The sequence below is a fragment of the Oryza glaberrima genome, chromosome 12, assembly GCF_000147395.1.
Source record: "Oryza glaberrima chromosome 12, OglaRS2, whole genome shotgun sequence".
Taxonomy (NCBI): domain Eukaryota; kingdom Viridiplantae; phylum Streptophyta; class Magnoliopsida; order Poales; family Poaceae; genus Oryza; species Oryza glaberrima.
In genome coordinates, this window is record NC_068337.1 from 12832772 (window position 1) to 12857404 (window position 24633).

General features: G+C 41.7%; 2 protein-coding genes across 3 annotated transcripts; one reads left to right on the forward strand and one right to left on the reverse strand.

Moving 5' to 3' along the window:
• Nucleotides 1-1522: 1522 nt before the first annotated feature.
• On the forward strand, nt 1523-15446 carry LOC127756841 (protein transport protein Sec24-like CEF). 2 transcript variants are annotated; one of them, XM_052282227.1, is made up of 24 exons: nt 1523-2458; nt 3315-3536; nt 3643-3717; nt 3818-3916; nt 4365-4476; nt 4840-4967; nt 5195-5314; nt 7330-7410; nt 8050-8127; nt 8276-8368; nt 8555-8609; nt 10159-10235; nt 10407-10478; nt 10564-10647; nt 11516-11635; nt 11719-11787; nt 12288-12365; nt 13118-13256; nt 13811-13975; nt 14066-14211; nt 14293-14472; nt 14631-14719; nt 14798-14829; nt 14917-15446. In XM_052282227.1, the coding sequence occupies exons 1-24, from the start codon at nt 1598-1600 to the stop codon at nt 15021-15023; spliced, it is 3282 nt and encodes a 1093-aa protein (XP_052138187.1). In that variant the 5' UTR covers nt 1523-1597; the 3' UTR covers nt 15024-15446. The 2 variants fall into 2 exon arrangements, with proteins under 2 accessions (XP_052138187.1, XP_052138188.1); XM_052282228.1 differs by having other exon boundaries at nt 3339-3536.
• A 243-nt stretch (nt 15447-15689) lies between these two features.
• LOC127756842 (uncharacterized) lies at nt 15690-18356 on the reverse strand. Its single transcript, XM_052282230.1, has 5 exons — nt 17906-18356; nt 17748-17798; nt 16558-16691; nt 16076-16176; nt 15690-15941 (listed from the first exon to the last, which is right to left on the reverse strand). The coding sequence occupies exons 1-5, from the start codon at nt 18272-18274 to the stop codon at nt 15814-15816; spliced, it is 783 nt and encodes a 260-aa protein (XP_052138190.1). The 5' UTR covers nt 18275-18356; the 3' UTR covers nt 15690-15813.
• Between the last annotated feature and the right edge of the window lie 6277 nt (nt 18357-24633).

A 24633-nucleotide genomic window follows, 5' to 3' on the forward strand; every position in this document is an offset into this window, starting at 1 on the left:
TTGTACGTTTTCCCCTAGTATTTGAAATGTGGTGACATAAGAGCTGTCTATGGGGTGTTTATGTTTATTAGATAAAAACATAAATGATCACTTATCACATAAGATCAAGTAAAAAGCATTAAACTTGAATCCTATGCGGGTCTCTGCGGGGAGCTATGACGGGAAATGATGGACCATCCCACTCTCACGAAAACCGATGTGGACATGTCTCCTCTCATATACTTACTATGGCCGTGTTTAGTTTATGTGCCAAAATTTTTTTAAGTATACGGACAAACATTTGAAGTATTAAATATAGACTAATAACAAAACAAATTACAGATTCCGCCTGTAAACTGCAAAACGAATTTATTAAGCCTAATTAATCCGCCATTAGCAAATGTTTACTGTAGCATCACATTGTCAAATCATGGCGTAATCAGGCTAAAAAGATTTGTCTCGCAATTTACATACAAACTGTGCAATTAGTTTTTTCGTCCACATTTAATACTCTATGCATATATCCAAATATTTGATATGGCGAAATTTTTAAAAGTTTGAAGGGAACTAAACACTGCTACACTGCCTATGTCCCTATTAAAAAAAACCAATTCTCACCGTCTCAACCTTATAATGGGGGTTTTTAACTATTTGCCACTCTTACGGAGTGCCACTATTGAGATGCCACTCTTCCATTTTTTTTACACAAATACCACATGAGAGATATTTTTCCTAACTAGAGTGCCATATCAGCAAGGGGGACTTAAAATGACCTTTTTACCTCTAGTTTGAGAAATATGAGAGAATATATACAAACATATATAAGAAAATATTGTTTATTATATCTTAAAAAAGAGTTATCACGAGCAAATATACATGGAACAAGTTCACCACAATTTAATAATAGATTTAGCTTAGTATATTATATTAAAAAAGATTTATCACGGGCAATATACGTTGAACAAGTTCACCACAATTTAATAATAGATTCAACACAGTATATTGTATCTAAAAAAGAGTTATCACAGGCAGTATACATTAAACAAGTTCACCACAATTTAATAATAGATTCAACATAGAAAGTACGTACTATATTATATCTAAAAAGAGTTATCACCGATAAATATATGCACCCTATGTTGAATCTATTATTTGCCCACGATAACTCTTTTTTGAGATATAATAAATAATATTTTCTTATATATGTTTGTATATAATTTCTCATATTTCTCAAACTAAAGGTAAAAAGGTCATTTCAAGTCCCTTTTACTGATATGACACTTTAGTTAGAAAAAATACCTCTCTCGTAGTCTCATGTGGTGTTTGTATAAAAAAATTTGGAAGAGTGGTATTTTAATAACGACACTCTGTAAGAGTGGCAAATAGTTAAAAACCCTCTTTACAAGAGACGCACGGTACGGCACCCGCCTCGACGCTCGCGAACCAGTCTCGGCCCGAAACCCAAAAAGCCCGAAACGGCGAAACGCACCCAGATCCCTTCCCTCCCCTTCATCAAACGCCTCGACATAAAAGCCTTTCCCCCTTATTCTCTCTCTTTCTCTCTCCTCCCCCCCGCCTCGCTCCCCTCAGATCCCGATCTCCCTCCTCGATCCCGTCCATGGCGTCGCCGTCGCGGCCGCCGCCGCCCTTCGCGCCGCAAAACCCTACCCCTGCCCCCAACCCGGCCGCTTCCTCCCTCCCGGCGTCCTTCTCAAACCTCCACGTCTCCCGCGCGCCCCCGCCCTTCGCGCCGCCCGGGGGGAATGGCCCCGTGCCCTCGTCGATCCGCGCGCCGCAGGCACCGCCCCCCGGTGCGAGACCGTTCCCCGGGAGCCCGCCTCCCCCGTCGCAGCCGCCGCCGCCGTTCGCGCGGCCCGCGGCGCCGGTGCAGCAGCAACCTCCTCCCTTCGGTGGCCCGCCCGGAGTGATGCCTTCGCAGCCGCTGCAGCAGCAGCAGCAGCAGCAGCGGCCTGCCTTCGGTGGTCCGCCGTCCGGTGCCCCGCCTGCGCAGGCGCAGCGGACGCCCTTCGGAGGGCCGCCCTCGGCGATGTCGCAGGGTCCGCCGCCATTCGGTGGCCCGCCCGCGGCGGTGGCGGCGTCGCAGCCTCCTCCTTTCGGTGGACCGCCTGTGGCGGCGGCGCAGCCTCCCCCATTTGGCAGGCCTCCGTCTGCAGCAGCAGCAGGTCAATCGGCTCCGCTGGGTGGGGCTCTGTTTGCAGCGGCACAGCCACCTCCATTCGGCGGGCCACCTGGGGCAGCGCCGCAGCCGGCGCCCACTGGTGGGTTGAGGACGCCGTATGGAGGGCCACCGGCGCCATCGCAGCAGGTTCCGTTTGGTGGAGCACCACAGTGGCCAGGAACACAGCCTCCGCCTTTTGGGGCTCAGGCTGCGCCGTCGTCCCAGCCACCTCCGTTCATGGGGGTGCCAGGGAATGCTCCGCCATTCAGGCCTCCGGGTTGGCAAGGGCAAGCACGACCAGTGAGTGTTCCTTTTGCCATTAAATTTCATAAATGTGTTTGAAAAGGAAGAGGTCTAGTGGTTGTGAACTAGTCATGTTGTAACCTGGGTTATGAGCAACTGTACACCTTAGCTGTAGTGGGCATGTTGAAGCACATAGAGTGTTCTTGAAAAGAACTGATGAGACACATTTCTGGGCGATAGGATAATAAAGATGCTTATTTCATTTAACATGAATCTGATGATGTTGAGTTCTAGAGGCTGGTATAGAAGCTTGCTATCTGTGTTATTGTGCATGCTTAAGTGAAATATTACTTCTTTTAAGAAGATGTGAATTACTCTAGATCGAGGAAGAGCACGTACGAAAAATCCACTAGTATTAGGATGTGCTCTATTTCTTTTTGATGTGTAGTTCACATCGGAAATCGAATCTTACCATTATGATGAACCAAGTACAATTTCTATTATATTTCCTCGCACTTGTTATGTTGATTTCTTATGATGCTTGGAGCCTTGTAATCACAAATTGCTGAGATTCATGGCACATCAACACAGTCTCCAAAATGCAACCTTTACCATAAATTTCTGTTTCAACAAATCATATTTTGAAAATTCTTATTGAGATAATTATATTCATATGAATTCCATCTATTTTATCCAATATTTTAAAAGATATTGATACCTAATGTTTCTAAAGTTTGATTGTGGATATGTCCAAAACAACATTCATTTGTGATTCATAGGGAATAAATAGTTTGACAGAAATAAATAGAAGCATTTTTTCCTTTTTGGTTTATTTTGTGGGAGATACCTGAAAATTTTCAATTCTTATAAGCTTGAAAATTATACCCTTGAGGTGATCTTTCGGAACTTTTAGGGAGCTATGTCTGCTGGTATGCAGCCAATGCCTGGCGGCATGCTGCCCAATGCTCTAGGACAAGGGATGCCGTCCACACCCTCAATGCCATATTCTCCACATGCTGGAGCCCAGGTCTCTACCCCATCCAAAATTGATCCTAATCAAATACCACGTCCAATGCCTGAGACGTCAGTTGTCATTTTTGAGACCCGGCAAGGTGGCCAAGCAGCTGTTCCACCGGTATGTATTTACATTTAGTTATTCATATCTTGAAAATTCTTGTTCCAGATGGTTTTACTATTGAAACTACTGTTTCTTTTTCTCTGATCACTATAATTGATTTTAGGCTGCGTCCAGTGAATTTATTGTCAAGGATACAGGTAACTGCAATCCACGTTTGATGCGGTGCACCTTAAATCAGGTTAGACTATGTTCAAATGTTCAGTATTCAATTATTATGTTCCCTCTTTTATGTTAGCATTTGTTTTTATTTATAAACTGTTTGTTACATATACTATCAGATACCATGTACAGGAGATATCTTGACAACATCAGCAATGCCATTGGCCTTGATGGTGCAACCTTTTGCACTTCCTCATCCTTCCGAGGAGCCTATCCAGGTACTTTGTTCTCACCATTTTTCACACAAAGCAAATACTTATTTGCAGCAACTGATATGGCATGCCAGCTCAATGAGAAATCAATCTGTGCATGGATGATTATAATGATCTATGCCATTGTACCATTCACCCAAAAGTGAGCATATATGTTTCTATATCCTTGGTTTGTACTTTTTCTATGTGCTTGACTATAGGATTATACTATTGTACTTCATTCAATTCAGTCATACACAACACTGTAAGAAATACTGTGAGCATGCTTATAATGATTCAAATGTCAGTAAATTTGTCCTTGGCTGTGCTTTAGCAGCTGATTCTGGCAACATTAGATTCTAATGCAAACTTCATTATTTGCTAATTTAGTTAAATATTCATTACCACAGACCTTAATGATGCATGATTTTGTGTTATATTTGCTTTGGGGTTGACATTTATTATCTTATTTTAGCTTGTGGACTTCGGAGGGATGGGACCTATTAGGTGTTCACGCTGCAAAGCATACATAAATCCTTTCATGCGATTCATTGATCAAGGGAAGCATTTTGTCTGTAACTTATGTGGTAAGGGATACAGATGCAAACTCTCATTTATTAGCTTGCTTTTCAATGCTAGTTTGTCTTGCTGTCGAGCTTATTTATTATTTCTGGCTGCCAGTGGAAATACTTTCATACAACTGTGCTCTTATGAAACTTTGTGGGTCATTGAAATGTTCAGCCGGTGCTATTTTTTTTTTCTTTCTGTTGAGTAGATGGTACTTTTCAAAGTCAATCCTCTTGTATGTCTTCTAACCTTTATGGTCAGGGTTTATTCTCTTTTTGATTGTTTGGCTGCTTTAATCATTGTTTTCATATAGAATATTAGTATTTTCTAACATGTCATACTTAGTTAAAGCTACTATTTTACAAAGTAAACTGATACTGCAGGGTTTAGCAATGATACTCCAAGGGAGTACTTGTGCAACTTAGGTCCTGATGGTAGGCGACGCGATGCTGATGACAGGCCTGAATTATGTAGGGGAACAGTTGAATTCATCGCCTCCAAGGAATTTCTGGTCTGTCCTTACCTGCTCCTTTTATTGTACACAAGATTCATGAAACTTACTAATGTAAAGCATGTGTCTACTGGTTTTGTCTTATTTGATTGATCAGTATTTCTGCAGAATAGCTTTTTATTTGCACTGTATCTGCTGAACTTTCACATTCTAGTTTCAGTAATATATTTTATAATTTCACTTTGATAACATTGTATTAATGATAATGTAATCTTCAACCTTTTCAGGTTCGTGATCCAATGCCAGCTGTGTATTTTTTCCTCATTGATGTCTCCATGAATGCCATACAGACTGGTGCAACAGCTGCAGCTTGCAGTGCAATTTCCCAGGCTCTTTCGGACCTTCCTGTAAGTTTACATGCTGTTTTCATGTATAATCAGTGAGCGCACACAAAAAACTTTATCACTTCATGCTAACGTGCAATCATCTTGATTGTACCTACTAATTTATCCTTGCAACCTGGACATGTTTACATCAGATTTTCACCTGTGTAAAACAGATTTAGCAGTTAACTTTTTGAATTTTGATTTGTCTTTCCTTTTTTTATGATTATGGTTTATTCTTTAACTAACTTTGAGGATACTGTCTGCAAATCAGCATTTGCTTCTGTTCCATGTGCCAACATCATAGCCATTACTGTGTCTGCAAATCAGCATTTGCTTCTGTTCCATGTGCCAACATCATAGCCATGAAACAAGACAAATTTGAGCCATTTACTCACCCTTTATGTTGTTGTGCGATATGGGATAATGAGGGATTCACATTCCCTTATTGGCTAATTTCATCTTCTGATTTGTTTGTCATTCTATACATCATAAATTTGGGTAAACCCGAATATATCTCTAATGGGTCAGTGCAAGAACTGGTCACTAGTTTTGAAATCACTTTTGGAATGATCATGATCATAGGAATGGGCACTGGCCCAGTATGCAGGTAATGGTTGTCTCACTCTAGTTCAATTAAATGAATTAAATTTCATTTTTTGGGGTTTAGTTCATTTAGTTGAATTAGAGTGGGTCAACCATTACCCGTGGGTCGGCCCACGCCCATTCCTTGTTCCCTAATAATGGGAGTTTGGAAAGGTCGAATGTAAGGGTGCAAGTGGTGTTAGTCTTGCCACTAACCTTCTGGGCTGGCTTGGGCCACCAGCCCACCAACACTACCCCAAGGGCCCACTTAGGTAAAGCATGTTTATGCAGCAGACCCACAAGGCTTTTGGTGCTGCCCTATTGATCTCTTGTACATCGCCCAGTAGGTTATGAAAAGGGGCTGGCAGGTTTGGTTAATAACTCAGTCCCTCATTGCCACCGCCACCTGGGATGTCAGCCTCCTTAATGACAATGCAGGTACTACAGCCAAGCACTACCCTTTGATACTTTCCCCGGCATTGTGGATGCTGCCCTATGCGTGCAGCCCTGCCCCAGTGGGTGTGGTGGCCTTGCGTAATGGACTCGTTCATCATGAGGGAAAGGCATGGCGAGTAGGCAGTAGTTGAGTGAATGAGCCAGATGGGCAAATATTCTTATCCACAGATCTATTGAATGTGATCAAATATCAATGAGTTCATCAGGAGGTTCAACAAGCAGCTGTGCCTCGCCATTGGTATCGCTTGGAGCTTCCATAATTAGAGGCTTAGAACCAGCTCACTTCATGTGGAGAACATGCAGAGCATGAATCCATGTTGGCTGGTGGGTCTGGTGGAACCTGCCAAGCATCCATGTGGGTTTGCGTGCAGCCCGGTGGGTAGGTGCTTGCTATCAATGTGGAAGTAGCACGGGCTGCTACAACCTTAATAACTGCACCCTAGTTTGATGCCAATATTTATACATGCAACAAATTGTGAAATGATCTAGTGGTGTTATTGGTGTTATGTCTGAATACTGACATCCTACCACCACCTCTTAGTTGGTGGGATCTTCAGTGGATAATTATGATTGTTGCGTTTGCGTGCAGCCCGGTGGGTAGGTGCTTGCTATCAATGTGGAAGTAGCACGGGCTGCTACAACCTTAATAACTGCACCCTAGTTTGATGCCAATATTTATACATGTAACAAATTGTGAAATGATCTAGTGGTGTTATTGGTGTTATGTCTGAATACTGACATCCTACCACCACCTCTTAGTTGGTGGGATCTTCAGTGGATAATTATGATTGTTGCAAATTATGCTTTTTCAAGTTTAGAACTTATGATATGTATTTATTTGAAATCTGTTGCAATACATGGCTACTTGGCTAGTTTTGATAAAGCTGTCTTGTGCTTTTGCTTATTTTGTGCCTCCTTAAATTTTAGATAAGCAATAAGTTTAATAAAAAAATGGACCACTATAGGAATTTCTTTGACAATTGTTATGTCTTTTGTAGGAAGGTCCTCGAACAATGGTTGGGATTGCCACATTTGATTCCGCTATTCATTTCTACAGTCTTAAACGTGATCAGCAACAGGTATGCTTTGAGTGTCTGGTAGCAATTTTAATCCTTATATGCTTCATCCCATTGTTAGGTTAACGATTAATCAAGATCTGTTCTATGGTAAGATAAGACATGTTCTAGTGCATACCAGTAGCCAAATCACTTTAGTTCTGGTCATCTGGTGTTAAATAAATGCGAAAGATTCCAAATGGGAAGTTGTCCAGGTAGTGTCAGTTTACTTTACCACTTTATGTAATATCGACATTAGCTTTAATCAGCACCTGGAGATAAAGAAGATATTGTTTCATAGAACATAAATTATAAGAAATATGGAGGACAAGTTGATATTCAGTATTGACAAAAAAATATATTATTATCCCTTTTGTTTCCCTCACATCATCAAGTCTTAGCTTGAAAGTTCTAAGGTGGATAGGGCACTGCATTGGCTATATTTCCAAAAGATTGTAATTTTTTCTGTGTTGGTGTGCCATCCGACCATGAAGCAGTAAAAAAGGCCATCGTTGTTCCATGGAGCAGTTTAGCATAATCTAAGCATGATGTCATAAGCTTGTGCATACCAATCAAACTTCCGCTTTTTAACTATTGTTCACAACCTTGCTAGTTATTGGATTTCAATATTTAAACTGTTCATTCACCTGTTTGCCCTTGCAGCCTTTGATGCTTATTGTTCCAGACATCCAAGATGTGTACACTCCACTTCAGACTGACCTGATTCTCCCGATTTCTGAGGTTTGTATTCACTCAAATGACAAATGTGTTATGATTATTAGCTTCTTATAATTCTTGTTACAGGTTAAAAAGTGTCAACAATTCAAACATGAACAAGAAAAATCTGTACATGGAAAAAATTGAAATATTTTATTTTTTGAGACTTTAGTGCCGTGAGAATTTGGAGCAATTACTGGAGAGCATCCCTAACATGTTCGAGAACAATAGGGTCGCTGATTCAGCATTTGGGGCAGCTATGAAGGTACAACTTTGCACAACCATTTCCTTTGTCTGTTTACTGCTTTTATGGTGGAGATTTAATCTGTAATATCCTGTTTGGTGGAGATTTTGTTAAAAGTAATCAAATTAGTGCACATATGTTCTATATTTTTATCTACATGCTTCACTGGACAGGTTGCTGATAATTATGTATGTATGTTGCATGCAGGCCAGTTTCCTTGCTATGAAGTCTACTGGTGGAAAACTACTCATGTTCCAGTCAGGTAATTTGATAGGTTAACTTGTCTGTTGAGTGATTGAGTGGCATATCTCTATAAATCCCACCCTTGCGTGCACTCCTACACATCCACTTAGAACACAGTGCAAATGGTTCGTATCCTTTCTCTAATGAGTTGTTTGAGGCTTCTTTTTAATGAAAAGCTGTGGGGGCGGTCTTTCCCCCACCGTCCGAGGGGTTATTTTTGGACCTTGACAACCTATGCAAGGTAGAAAGATTAAAATGAACACACATCCCACTGAAAATAAAGCTGCTTGGGTTTTACACCTCTGAATTCTTGTGTTTGTCTAAAATGCACCCCCAAACTACAAAACCGGGTATGATACACACCCCAACTATCAATACCGGACAATTTACCCCCCTCAGGCTTTGTTCGTTTCATCCCTAAGAGAAGGGGAATGGAGGGGATTGAGGGGGAATAATTCCACACCACAATAAGTGTGGAATAAATTCCCTCCAAATCCCCATCAACCTCTTTGTATGAGGGGATTAAACGAACAAGGCCTCAATGGTTTTACGGTGGTTTTGGTGCACTTGGATGTCAAATATGATGTCATCAAGTCCATGTCAGCCCATAAGTGGGTTAGTTTACCTTGCTGTTGCCCGTCGACATCAGCACGAGTGATGGCGGCGTATACCTGCGGGAAGGCGGCGGCATGAAGGTACAGGGGCAAGCGGCTGCGCGGCGCAGCCTGCTGGAGCACCTCCAAGAGGTTGCGGCACTTGTTCTGCTCAATACACAAGCAAAATAATGAGGATAGCTAGCGTTTGGGGATGGGCCAGGCGGCCAACATGACGAGGTAATGATGGAGCTGCTTGTGCGCCGGCAGAAGTAGTGGGACTGCATGGACATGGCCACACAGACACCCAGTTGGCCTGCAGGCTCCGGCATCGAAGTTCTTCTCACGCCCCGGGAGCACTGCGCTGCAGCTGCTTGCCCCATCCGCCTCCACCACGCCGTCAGATGTCGCCTCTGCAGGTGCACGCCGCCGCCACCCGTGTTGATGCTGATGACAAGGGAAACTAATCGCACATATGGGCTTGGCCCATATAACCTCAAGAGCTGATGTGGAATACTTGGCAATTGGCATTCAATGTGGCGTCCACGTGTAACAAACCACTGTAAAATCGCTTGAGGGGGGTAAAGTGTCCAGTATTGATAGTTTGGGGGTGTATTATACCTGGTTTTATAGTTTGGGGGTGCACCTTTTAGACAAATACGAAGTAAGAGTTTGAGGGTGTAAAATGGACTTTACTCTTTTTAAAATGGTCATGCACTGAAGGGTAGGACATGATGGATACGATTTCATCCTGTCTCTACTGTTTCAATTGCATGTACAACTTGCTGGTTTGGTTTCCATTTTTTGTTTTATAGCTTCCTTGTTCTGGAAAGCTATTTTTAGGTGATCTTAGAAATGAATCTGATTGTCAGCCTTCTACAATAAAATAGAACTTATTTTTCTTCTGTAGATTGGATGTTATACTTGTTTTGCCAGAAAAGAAAAGGCAATTTATGTGCATTTTGGCACTTGCAGTACTACCATCAGTTGGAATTGGTTCATTATCTGCCAGGGAAGCTGAAGGTAGATCAAATATTTCCACTGGAGATAAGGTATCATTCATTTTGTTTGATGTTTTGTGTAAACCTGTTATAGAACTATAGAAATTTACATCTGCTAGATCACTTCCATTCAATATTTCACCTTGTTTTCCTTATTATATCCTTCCCAAGTCCAACTCAATAAGTGATGGGATTTTCTTTTTCTGCATGTGATGCTAACAGGAAGCACATAAGCTCCTGCAGCCTGTTGATAAGACTCTGAAGACGATGGCACTAGAATTTGCAGAGTATCAAGTGAGAAACATTTGTTTCTTTTTTCAAGATGCTGCTTTTGTTTACTTAATGTAATGAATAATATTTCCTTATTATTTTTTATCAGGTTTGTGTGGATGTGTTCCTTACTACACAATCATATGTAGATATTTCTTCTATATCAGTTGTTCCTAGTACCACTGGTGGCCGGGTATGCTTCTCTCTCTTAGTTTCATTAGTACAATTAGCTTACTGAAACAATATTGAACATTTCATCTTTAAACTCTTGAATATTTCGTTGATTCAGAAGATGAATTTCACACCTAAGTGATATATGATTAAACCCTGTAACGCAAGGGATTAAACCCTATAAGGCTATAACAACAGTTGAAATATCAGAAAATAATAATATTGGAAAAATTAATAATAGTTTGAGGTAGGATTGTTCCTAGGCAGAAAAGAAGTGGGTGTATACTCTACTTAATCGTGGTTATGCCTGGTGATGATTTTGTCATAGCTCATCAGTGTAGTATATGCCTTAGGTCCTTGCATTTATATAGGCCACTATGGTGCAAAAGATTTGTCATATCAAAATGCTTTTGACTTTTGATTATTCTTCTCGTTGCAAATATAAACTGCCAATAGAATGAAAATACATGACATCCCATTGGTGATTGTGCACGACATGATACTTATGACATTTATTTTTGAAAACCCATTTTTAAATGGGATCAACCTAGGAATAACTAGGTGGTTTTGTATTAAGAAGAAAATAGACCCAAATTCACCTCGATGAGGACTCAAACTTGGGTGATCTAGGTATGAGTTCCTGATATACATCTACACCATCAACCAACTGGCTACGCTCAGTTCCTGTTATGAGTTATGCTGTATACACATAACCTGTTGTTTCTCTAAATTTTTGAGGTTGCTAGTACCCCAAAATCTTTTGAACCACTGCTTGTGTTTTTATTGTCTCTGGCACTTCACATATCTATAACAGATTCATTGGCTTAACTTTTTCAGTTTTTCTGCTTTTTTTCTTGTGTTTGATCTGAATATCTTGCTGTAATTTGCAGGTGTACCATTATTATCCATTTTCTGCCCTTTCTGATCCAGCCAAGCTGTTCAATGATCTCAGATGGAATTTCAGTAGACCCCAGGGATTTGAGGCTGTCATGCGTGTGAGGTGCAGTCAAGTAAGTATATTTCTGATCCTTCCCCTTTCATATCATACTCAAGTGGTAACTTGAATTTTCGTTCTGTTTTAATGTGCCATTAGGGACTTCAAGTTCAAGACTATTCTGGCAACTTCTGCCGGCGTGTTCCTACTGATATTGATCTCCCTGCGGTCAGTAACTAAGATTGATACCTAATCTAGATTGATGCCAGATTTTCCTATGTTGCTTGCATATTGTTTATCATAAACACAATTAAGGTTTTTTTAGAGAGAGCATTGGTTAGATTATACACATCCAATGCTTGTGGATGGAAAGGATCAAAGGACCCATTTTCAGTGGCACTGGCTGTTTATCTACAATAAAAACTTTATCCAGTGTTTTGCTGGAATTGCCTTTGTTTGACAAGAAGTGAAGATGTAGATGCCTAGAAGGTCAAAGAAAATACAAGCTTGTACAAACATATGGCAAAACTAGTAACTTATGACAGGAATCATGTGGAAACCACTTATGTAATGGTGCTTATAATTGCATACCATGAACTACCTATCAAATCATGTTATATCACCGCATCTGTTAGCAGTTTCATTCGGACTGTTTCTTTTATAATTTTTTAGATGTGGTAGAATCGAAGTTTTGCTATTTATTCTTAAGAGGGGTTCTTGTTCTGCAGATTGACTCGGACAAAACCATAATGGTCACCTTTAAGCATGATGACAAATTGCAGGAGAATTCAGAATGTGCTTTCCAGGTAATGTAGTAGATTTTGAAAAATTAGTTAGTGTTGCATGCCATTTTTTTTTCATAGTGCTTCCATTACCATCCTTTAGACCACATCATTGAGAACAATTCTGGAACATCTTCAACTTCAAACAAAGTGTGATTCAGAACATACTTTCTTGTTTGGTTTTATTTATAACTTGGTAAATAAAAGGAACACGTGGAACCTACTAGATGGCTGATCCAGACCAATGCTCCAGTGCTGCCCTACTGCTACTGGCTCTGAGAAAGCTAGTCTCCTACTTGCTGATCAGTGACCAGTTTTGTTTTGATTGCTACCTTTAATTGGTCCCTGGCTCCATGTACTGCATTAGTCATACTGGAAAGTGAGGAGACCTAGTAGTGATAGACTGATAGTGGCAAACTTATGCTGTTGCCATCTCATTTCAAAAGATATGATGCAAGCATGTTCATGTGTGATGGTAGTCGTAAAAGTGTTATTAATTAGTCCGTGTATACTAAAGGTAGTATATATCCTGTTACCTGCTGCCTCAGCACCTTCAAAACTTTGTTTTGCTCAATTTTCTTTTTCATTAGCCTGTCCTCAGATTCTTTACCCATTGGTGAGAACCTGATTATCTGTCCCCTAGTATTAAAGTGTACTAAGTACTAAGTTTATTTATCTGAACTTGTTCGAATAATCATTTGCTATGGAGTACTTGCTTATATTATCAGCCTATCAGGCATTGCTAATAATACTAGTTATTGGTGATACATCTTCAGTGTGCACTTCTTTACACGACGGTATATGGACAAAGAAGGATACGGGTCATAAACCTCTCACTTTCATGCACAAATGTGCTCAGCAACCTTTTCCGATATGCTGATCTGGAAACACAGTTTACCTATGTTGTGAAGCAAGGTAAACTAATGCATTTTCATTTATTTATTGGGTCGGTTTGGCAAAATTATGCATAATTTGACAATGTATTACAACTATAGATGTAGCTGTGGTATTTTGAGAACTACTGATTTTAAGGCATATTATGCCAAAACTCAGCACCAAATTTATTACAGAATTACATATTTAAGCCATTCTATCGCAAAATTAATTATTCAGTGTTGACTATCACAAAACTACTGATTCTAGAAGTTCCATGAGGATAACAGTGCTTGGAATAAGACATCAAAATCTATAGCTTTGTGATAAATTCTGTTAAATCTGTACTTTTGTGAAACAGTAGCTTCGATCTTTTGTTTCATGGTAAATTTGGCTATACCTGTTTTGTGATATGGCTGACTAAATCTATAGTTTCATGAAATTTACTCTGGCATATATTTATAAATTTTTTATTTCCACAATTATTAAGCTCAATAACTTGTCCGTTGATCAGAAATATCATTAGTGAAGCAGGCATTTAAACTGTTGTGTCATGCAAAGTGTGATGATGTACTAACTTATTTTGCAATACCTAGCCGCAAATGCCATTCCATCAACACCTCTATCCCAAGTTAGGGACCAAGTGACGAGCACATGCATCAATATACTCCAGTCTTACCGAAAACATTGTGCATCTGTAAGTTCTTCGGGACAATTGATTCTTCCTGAGGCTCTAAAGCTCCTGCCTTTGTATACGCTAGGTATGATTTCTTGCCTCCAGTTTGCTAGTTTGTTGTTTGCATTCATTAGCATATCTGTAACCATAAAAAACATTTTTATTGATTTGTCAGCATTAATTAAATGTGTTGGATTGAGGACTGATGGGAGATTGGATGATCGGTCCTATTGGGTGTCAACCGTCTCTTCAATTTCTGTGTTACTAGCCATTCCATTGGTGTTCCCTAGGATGATTGCCCTCCATGATCTTGCGTCAAGGGTAAGAACGGTCAATTGTTTCTGGCAGTCCACGTTATTTAAGAGGTAATGCTAATTATTTTGAATTTACTATGTTGTGCAGAGTGATGATGATTCCCTTATACCAAACCCCCTTACACTCAATAGTGAGAATACGCTTGATTTTGGAATTTATTTGTTGGAAAATGGTGAGGATGGTTTTGTTTATGTCGGAAATGCAGTAAACCCTGCCACCCTTGAGCAAATATTTGGTGTTTCATCTTTGGCTGGAGTACCAAATCAGGTTAGTCTTGTGCATAATCTATTTTCTCTTTACCTGATGGATTTTTAAGTTTATAATAACATGAGTGGGGAATTAGGAATTATCGATAACATCGTGAAATTTGTTTTGTTCCCATTTAATTTTGCAAATGAGATTGACCAATAGCTGATTTCTTTCAGTTGGTATTGGAGCAATATGATAACGAACTTTCCAGGAAAGTAAATGAAGTGGTGAATGAAATAAGGCGACAGAGATGCTCCTATTTGAGGTACTCTTTGCAAGTTCTCAACTATGTTGATGACATTGGTACTTTCAGTCCTTTGACATTTTCTAAATTATCTTGCAGATTGAGACTATGCAAACATGGGGACCCATCTGGTTAGTATTCTGGCGATTTTTCTTAGCTTGTAGGAGTAATAATACCTAATATTACTATCTCTTAATGCTTCTCATTCACTGCTGCAGGAGATTTCTTCCGCTCACTATTGGTCGAAGACAAGGCACCTGGTGGCCTTTCTTATGTAGAGTTCCTTGTACATGTTCATAGGCAAATCCAAAGCAAGATGACCTGAGGTGGGACCCCATCTCGTTGTTGTAATATTTTGGTATAGTAGGAACCCCAGAAGAAATTGATCTCGGATGATGATACACCAAAAGGAATGGAGCAGGTACTCTCCAAAGCGCTAATTGAAATGGCCCTTGGAGACTTGTTGCAGATTTTCCAGGATTTCGCAATATTTTGAAGCATCGATTTAGGCCTCGGTGATATATGTTTGTGCATAGAGATGAGCCAGGTGGAGTTATTGGTCTTAGATTGTGGAACTATTTATTTGTCTTTTGAACAGCTGCTGTATTATGTTGAAAGGAAGCAAAGAGATGAGTTGACCAATAATATTGTATGGCTAGTACTTGTCATATGTCATATGCATGTACTGATGTACCAATTGCATGTAAAGTTCACAATTCATAATAGTGGGGAGAGCATGTTCGAGTTCGACTACCCCTTTCACTGGAAACAGTGGTGAGGCCGTGAGGGTAACCTTCCATAACCCTTCTGAAATATGTTATAAAAGGTTGAATTTCATGAGATCCAGGGGCATGTAAGGTTTCTAGCATATCAAGTTTATAATGCAATTGCAATAGCCTTCATCGCCAAGGAGAGGCAGTTAGGCAGCGCAAAAACTAATATAGTAACTGCCTGAAATGACGATTAGTTTCAAGATAACGGCAAGGGCATCTGACGAAAAGATAACATTGCATTGAACATACATTTCATTTACAAGAACTACCAAGAAAGAAAAGCTAATAACCAATCCTTAAGCAAGTAGCTACGAGGAAAGAAATTCATACATCTTTAGAGTGTCAAGGTTCCATTCTATTGGTTGAATGGTCCTTTCCTTTCTCCTGTCGCCGCTGTCGGGTCGAAGAACCATTCGACTTCTTAGCTGAATTTGGGATAGTTTGCAAGTTTGCTCGCTCTTCAATCATTGCTGCCCAAAGGAACAAATGAACAAAACATCAACGAATGCTTCGAATGTGAACAAAACATTTGGCCAGGTTAGTTACAAATGCTTCAGATGTGAACCAAACTTTTTGTCAGGTTAGTTACAGTTTAGAAACATACATGTTGCCTGCTGCATCGCCAGATCACGCATTTGCCCTAGGCCAGTTTCCACTGCCTGAGCAACCTTGGCCGACTTGTTCACACCATCTGCTATCTCCTGGCTGCAAGGAACATTCCATGCGCTGGTTACATGATGATGCACATTAAGTTTCTTCAGATGCTTATGAGGAATGCACAGAATCCAACTATCAAGTATCAACCATCTAGGACTAGGAGTACATAGAATCATGTCTGTTGTCATCCGTAGAAATTAAAGCAAGCAATACAATAATGTCATAATCAGTGCAGACTAAACAGTGACATGCCAATGAAATGGACAAACAAACTGTTTCAAATAAAAAATCTGCAGGAACCAAGAATTTTTTGGGACAGCATATTTAATGGGTAAATCATTTACTCTTACAAAGCAAATAGATGAACTGACAATGGAGCTTAGCCGTTCCCTTTTTTGTATAACTAATCCATTTAGTGAATGCTCATACCTCAAGTCACTAAGTTCAAGGGTGAGATCACTAATTTCCATGCCAGAGAGTCTTACAGCTGACATTGTACTAGGTAACTCCTCAAGAGCTGCATCAGCGAGCAAAGTAAATGAATTTGCGGCTCTCCTCATAGCCTGTTGAATAATTTGATGCCAAAAATTCCATCAGATAACTCAATACTACATAGCTATGAAATATATCAGTTTTGGAATTTTCAAGTAACAGTCAAAAATAACCGGGCAAAAACAACTGTATTAATGTGATTTTTCATCTCGACAAATACCACTACCAATGGAGTGAGTAAACAACCTATAGTCTGACAAATGCCCATGATGCCGAAAATTCCATCAGATAAATTTATACTGTATATGGATAAGAAATATCAGTTTTGGTATTTTCAAATAACAGGAGAACATAATTGGGGCAGAAACAACTGTATAATTTGTAGTTGTTCCCACTGCACTTCCCCTTTCTTCTTCTCGCCTTCTGATACCACTTCCTTTATTTCAATCATTAGCAATCGACCCCTCAACTTTCATAAAACTTTTCTTCGTATTTTCTTTTCTACTGTCATAATCAATCCATCTTGGGTGTAGCTTACCAGCTGTCACAAGCCCACAAAGCATAGGCATTTCTCTAAGAGAATGAAAAGAGCCATGCATTGATGCATATTATGACATTGATCTCCATAACTAGTGCAAGGCCACATTGTTAGCAGCTACAATAGTTAGATACAATGGTGTTGTTGGCATTCTACCGAGTTTGGCGAATTACTGAATAGCTTCAGTGATCACATCGAGCACCATACTGCACTCATATTTCAGCATGCATAATGGCGGTTCCCAGGCTCATCCTTACGTTTTCTTAAGCAAATCCCACATTTAAGCTAGTTGTCATGTCCATCTCGACAAATACCAGTGAGGCAATGACTAAACACCCAATTGTCTGACAAATGCCCATGAGTCTACTACCCAAGGACCCAATTTGGTGGAGATTTTACGCAAAATAGATGTGCGCAAAGCTCCATTAAATCATTCTCTGAATAAATAAAGGGCCCAACACAGCATGGCATTAGAAGCAAAGCTTAACTAGCAAATCGCATTAGAGTGAGATGCATTGCTAAATGCTAAGAAACTTTACTGCCTACTAGTAAACGAGCCAGAAGAAGAAGAAGAAGCAGTGAGCATTACTAGCATCGTAGGGATGGCCACGGCCACCATGCTCGTGAACGCCGCCGACGTCTGCGCCACATAACACACAGCAGAAGCAAGCGGGGAGAAAAATGTGAGATAATACGACGTAAATTATACTCCATCAGCTGTATTGCACGGGGGAATGGAAGCCTCACCGCGACGGCGACGAAGGCCAGGAGGAAGAACACCGGGTCGCCCACCCCCGCCCGGAGATGCGCCGGGAGGCCGGCGGCGGGGTACGCCCCTGCTCCCACGCTCGCCACGTACCCCTCCTCCTCCTCCCTCGCTCCGGTCTCCTCCTCCAACACCACCGCCGCCGCCGCCGCCGACTCGCGGTTGGCCTCGACGGGGTCGGAAGAGCGCTTGCCGGGGAGAGGAGGAAGGGGAGGCGGTGGGGGTTGGAGGGAAGCGAGGGGAGGGCGCGGGCGGCGGCGTGGGTGCGGCGGCGCGGGGACGGAGACGGGGCGGAGGAGGCGGCGGGGAGACGGCGGAGGAGGAGGGCGGTGGTGGTGGTGGGTTGCCATTGCCGGAGAAGGGGACGGCTGAGGCGTAGGCGGCGAGCGAGCGAGCGTCTCCGACTTTGGTGCAATCTCGTCCGTCGAACAAAATGAACAGCGCCCAGTATTAAGAGCATCACCAACAGTATCCCTATATTTCATCCCAAAATATTTTTTATGGGAATACCAAACAAAGTTTAAGGTGTAAAAATAGTGATCCCTCCAAAAAAAATTAGCTAAAATTGATTTCCTAAAAACTAAAAGTGGACCCACACAAAACTACCCAAGGAAATTTGTTCCCCTTTCCTTGCTGCGAGATTGTGCTCGGCCAAGCGACCAGTTATCGCATTAGATCACCGATCGATGTCGCTCCTTTCCACGCGATCCAGCGAGATCGATCCTTACGATGCTCTCCTCAGCCGGGCATCCCCCAGCTTCCCTACCCTCTGTAAGATCGAGATGTCGACTAGAGGGGGTGAATAGGCGATTTCAAACTAAATAACACCTAATCAAAACTAACCTAAGTTGCTAGGCTTGGTGAGGGTGAACTCTAACTAAGCAACTAAGTTATGTTTTGCAAACCTAGGATGATAGTGGCTCAATTATATCTCTAGGAAAGTAAATCACACTCCTATGTCAATGTTTTGCAATCCTAGGGTGATATGATCTCAAGTAAGTCTCTAGAAATGTAAATTGCACAAATGTAAATGCGACAATCAAATGAGACAAGGAGACAAGAGATTTTTTACCAAGGTTCGGAAACTCGCCGGTTTCCTACTCCCCGTTGAGGTGAGCCCAACTCCACCGCTCAACCACGAAGCCACCGCACGCCCCCTTCGTCAAGGGGTGGGCAAGGCGGGAGCCGGCCCACGGAGAGGACTACCCAAGCCTCGATCACTCAGGGTAGTTCTTCCTTCACTCCGAAGGTGGTGAACTCCAAACCACTCACAAACTGGCGCCGGGCCTCCTCCACAATCTTCTCGGAGAGGTCACCGGGCAACTCCTCCACAAGCCGTCTAGGAGGCGGCAACCTTCAAGAGTAACAAGCAATGACCCGGTGTGGAGATGATCAATCAAGTGCCACACTAGCTCTACAAATGGAAGCAATGCACTTGACTCTTGGCTAGAACAACCTCAACCACTATAATGGATGAACACTAAGCTCAATGGTGTGTGAGAGAGGTGCAAGGGGTGTATGCAATTGAATTGGGTGCCAAAAGAGCCCCTTTGCTGCTGGTGGGGGAGTATTTATACTCCCACCCACCAAAACTATCGTTAGGGGCGAAATCCCCCAACTCTGTGCTCTGCCAGTCTAACCGGAGGTATGTGACCGGTCAGACCGTGCTACTCTGCAACGGCTAGAAAACTAGCCATTGTAGCCCTATCAGAGGGCCCCATCGGCCTGGCCGGTCAGACCGACATGGGGTGGCCGGTCAGACCGGCCTCGGCTCGGTCAGACCGCCATCGGCTCGGTCTGACCGAATACGGCTCCGTCGGCTCTGTATCGGCCATCCCGAGCAGCACCATCCCGGCCTCCAGGGGGCCGGTCTGACCGCGCATGTGCCGCCGGTCAGACCAGCCTTATGCGCCGGTCAGACCGCCTTCTTGCGGCCGGTCAAACCGGCCAGGGCACGCCGGTCAGACCGCCACTATGTGGCCGGTTTGACCACCCCTGCTCAGGCCGAACCCAGTGAAGTGTGTGTTTGTGAAATGTGAGCACAAGTCTAAATGCATAATGACCTAATGTGGCAATTAAAATCATCTCTTTGCTAGGTCATTACCCCTCTTAATAGTACGGCGAAACTAAAAATAAACTAGCAAATTTGATCGCCCTACACCTCGATCAATTCTAAATTAAAGCGTTAGTTTTACCATCTTCTTTCCCTTTGCTTTGCGCCGTCAATTTTAATCCATCGATAATCATCCATGCGCACATATGACGTGGACCTAACTTAAAATGTATAGCTCAAAGACAACGGTTAGTCCACAATTAGCACTTGTCATTAATCACCAAAATTAACACCGGGGGCCTAGATGCTTCACCCTCCCTGTTGGTCGTTGAGCAATCTTCTTGTCATGCCGCCTCTTATTCCTCTCCGAAGGAACAAGGAGAGATAGAGATGAGTTGTTGAAGCAACTTCATCCAAATGCTTGTCAAAACCTTTGCACGTATATTTCAACAGCAACAAGTAGCAGATTTAACGTGGATAATGTGGAACCAATTTGTACTCTAGTGAAACAAGATGTCAAAATTCTGAATCTTGATTCTGAAGCTGAATTTTACTAAACTTGAAATCTCCTTTTTTCCCATCCAACAATAATTGTGGGCACCAGAGTGCATGAACTTGGTGGTAAACTATATAAACTACGATGAACTATTACAACTTGCAACAATGGGTCCCATGGGTTTTATTATTTTTCTAGATCGAATTGCCACGTAAGCGCCACGTCAGATGAAGATCGAGTCAAATTAGCCACGTAGGCGCCACGTCAGACAAAACCACCCTCAAAACCGCCGAGGGACCTAATCTGCACCGGTTTTAATAGTTGAGGGAGCCGTTGTATCTGGTTTTCCGGTTGAGGGACGAAAATCGGATTCGTTGACAAGTTAAGGGACCTCAGACGAACTTATTCCGCTGGAAAATAAGTCTATTTGTACTCCTCATATAGGCCATTTCTGATATGGTTCATTAAGTCTATTTTGTGTCCCTCGACTTTTTTATTCGGTCGTGCTGGGCCAGGCCGGCCCACCGTGCCGAGGGTGCGGCCCAGGCACGGCTCGGCAGTCGGGCCGGGCCGGCATGGGCACGGCCCCGAGTCGGGCCGTGCCGTGCTTGGGCCGAGCCTCGGGCCATATGGCCATCTATACTACTTATTCATCTATAAGCTAGAACCATATTCATCTATAACGCTTTCTTCTCCTGTAAATGCAATTTACAGATGAAGATAAAATTTAAGTGTTTTACGTAAAATGAGGTGGTATTAACGTATGATTAATTGAGTTTTAATTGTTACAAACTTGAAAATAGATTAATCTGGTATTTTAGAGTAACTTTCATATTGAAAGTTTTCACACGTAACACATCGTTTAACATTTTGAAAAGCCCGCCACGAAAATTTTCTTCTTCATCCAACAGTTGTAGCAGAAAATAACACCAAGTCTGTAAGTAGTATGATCTGGTCTAATAAAAAAATTAGTAATTAAGCGAAAGAAAAGCAACTCCAAAGTGTCGGACTAAAAAGATACCTCCATTCAACTATCCACCTCTCAATACAAATGTGAACATCTAGAGTAGAGTAGAGAAGGTTGAAGCTAATCAGTTGTATATGAAAAGTATTCCGTTTCCGATTATGGGAAAGAAATTTTGAATTGGTTTCCAGAAAGTTTACAACCGATTTCGGTTTCTGTTGGATAGTAGCACTATCGTATTCGTTTATGTGACAAAAAAAATTACGAATTCATTTCCATTTTTGAAAAATACCAAGAATAGTTTCGTCGAACACTTTCCATTTCAAAAAACACACCCGGAAGACGAAAACTTTCCGAACAACGTTTCCATCCCTACAAGCCACTACATGGATATGCATATCGTATTTTTTATAACCAAGGAAAAAATGGTTATGTGACATCAACAGATCCTAACTTATTAGGTTGTACTAGCCGTCAACAACGCACGGGATACAACTATTGAATTTTAATCATATGTTAGTATAATAGCTTAGTTTAGAAAATAGTCCACTTTAGTTCTCAAATTATATCTGCTTAAAGAATACCCCATATCAGGTTAATTTTGGTTTTCATAATAAGATTAATAACATAGTAAATTCAGAATGAAGATTAATACAACTTCATATATTTATAAATTAATTTTAAAGAAAACAAACTGAAGACTCTATAGTTTCCGCAATGTATGTTATTTTACATGAATTCTTAATACACTCTATGGTCATGATAAGTTGGTCTACTTAATCAATTGACATATGTACTTTTACCGATGACATAATTATTAAATTTTAAGTATTGAATATGTTGTCTACTACTAAGTTTTGCTGAAAGCTATATGTAAACACTGGTGGAGAAACCATCTTTCGTCGGTCGGCCGATTTCCACAATAGTCCCGTCTTCCATCAGCCGGCCGGCGGCGGGCGGCGGCGGCGCGGCCGCGAAGGGGGAGGCGGCGGCGGGTAGCTAGGAGGGCGGCGGCGGCGGGCAGCGGCGGCGCGCGGAGAGGCGGATGGTTGGCGCGGGGAGGCGGCCGGCGCGGCCGCGGGCATGGAGGCGGGCGGCGGCGCGGCCACGCGCGTGGAGGCGGGCGGTGGGCAGCGGCGCGGCCGCGCGCGGGTAGGCGGGGGAGGGCAGGCGGCCGGCGGCGGCCGCGGCTGCGCGCGGGCAGGCGGTGGCCAGGCGCCGGCTTGTTTTTTTTTATAATTTGTGGATGTATAATTTTTTATATTTTGTGATTCATTGCATCGCATGGATCTAAGATGTATAATTTGTATAATCTGTGATGTATTTAATTTGTGTGTAGTTTTTTAGGATTTGTGATGTAGTTGATCTGTGTGTAGGATTTGTGTGTATAAGTAACTTTAATATTTGGGATGTTGATTTGGGGATGTGCATCCCATTCGATTCGGGAGAAAATACATAGATTAACACTAGCCATTAGCAAAATCTACAACAAAATAAAATAAAAAAAATCTCGAGGAACTGTCGCGAACTGTCGCTTCCCCACTTTAGTCCCGATTGATAACACCAACCGGGACTAAAAATTCCCCCTCTTTACTCCCGGTTGGTAACACCAACTGGGACTAAAGATCGATCTTTAGTCCTGGTTATTTGAACCGGGACTAAAGATAGCGATCTTTAGTCCCGGATTCGTAGTCCCGGTCGGAAAACCGGGACTACAAAGGGTTCTAAACCGGAAGTAAAGAGCATTTCTCCACCAGTGTGATCCATCCATATGTGTGTGTGCGCGCTTTAAAGAGAGAGACGTGACGGCCGGTGCTGTGTTCGATTGTTTGTTTCCATATGCTGGCATTTGGGAAGACGACGACGACGTGGATAGGCCGGCCTCATTACCGGGAGGAAGAAGAAGGGAGAAAGAAAAGAGAGGAAGAGAGATGGAAAGATGACATGTGGGCCTAAGGGCATTTTTGATATTTCACGTTATTTCTCTCTCCTCCTCAACCGAAAATCATTATTTTAATCGGCGCGGTGTCTACTGGCAAATTGCTATGTTTATGGAGTGTTTTTCCCCAAAAGTTAGTTTGGCAGTGTCCTAGAGCTAAATCCACATATAAGCAGTGTCCTGTAGTAAAATTTGCCTTTCTTATTTCTATCTAACGATTTCGATCTATACTTCGGACTGGTGTTGTTTTCTTCTTCAGAAAACTATGTCGAAGAGGGAAAAAGAGTAGCTAGAATGAGTTTGCATTTTATAAATATGGGTTGAGTTTTGACTAAGCTGCCTTGTCAAGTTTCAGTGAGGATTGTCTGCAGTACTGCACTTGCAGTAGCTACCACTGACATGTAGGACCAGGTCAACTTATCAATCACTGGTATTGCAAATGCAATACTGCAGAGGATTCATTTCCGTCAAGTTTATGCTCTGAAAGAATCTCTAGTTGGGATTGAATGTATCAGCGTGGATTTGTCCCTAGCTGTCCGGGATGAGCAGCAAAACTGTGGAGTCCGAGGTGGCATGGAGTTAAACAGGCGAGCGGCGCTGAATTGAGCCGTGACCGCAACGAGCCGGTGAGAGATACTATCACAAACAGATAATATAATAGCATCAGTGGCATCTTTTTTTCCACTCAGACCAACGTGCCCTTCCTGATCATTAAACATTTATATTTTTTACTATACATCCTGTTACACTGATACCTCTTGCCCTTCCTGATCATTAAACATTTATATTTTTTTACTGTACATCCTGTTACACTGATACCTCTTGGTAAAACCTTAGGTATAGTAAAAATGTTATAGAATAAAACATTTGGTAAATCCTAATTAAGCAGATTAGCTTGAGGGCTACAACATCACTACATCAGTTGACATGAAGTAAAATATCTTACTGTTACCATCTTTACAGGCATCAGAATTTGTTTTCTGTGATGAGCTTGTTCTTCCTGAAGTCCTTCGTATGACTGGGTGTCTAGGCTTGCTCGGTAAACAATTACTACCTCCGTCCCATATTACTCCGTCCCATATTACTTGTCGCTTTGAGTTTTTGTTTGTAATGTTTAATCATTCGTCTTATTCAAAAAAATTGGAATTATTATTTATTTTATTTATGATTTTCTTTATTATCAAAAGTACTTTAAGTATGACTTATCTTTTTTATATTTGCATTAATTTTCCAAATAAAATGAATGGTCAAACGTTG

Coding starts and splice junctions, on each gene's coding strand:
- LOC127756842 (XM_052282230.1), bottom strand. CDS start 18,274: ATGGCAACCCACCACCACCACCGCCCTCCTCCTCCGCCGTCTCCCCGC. Junction 17,799..17,905: donor TGGCCTTCGTCGCCGTCGCG/GTGAGGCTTCCA, acceptor TATGTGGCGCAG/ACGTCGGCGGCGTTCACGAG. Junction 16,177..16,557: donor CTTGAACTTAGTGACTTGAG/GTATGAGCATTC, acceptor TGTTCCTTGCAG/CCAGGAGATAGCAGATGGTG.
- LOC127756841 (XM_052282227.1), top strand. CDS start 1,598: ATGGCGTCGCCGTCGCGGCCGCCGCCGCCCTTCGCGCCGCAAAACCCT. Junction 10,236..10,406: donor ATATTTCCACTGGAGATAAG/GTATCATTCATT, acceptor TGATGCTAACAG/GAAGCACATAAGCTCCTGCA. Junction 13,976..14,065: donor CCTGCCTTTGTATACGCTAG/GTATGATTTCTT, acceptor TTGATTTGTCAG/CATTAATTAAATGTGTTGGA.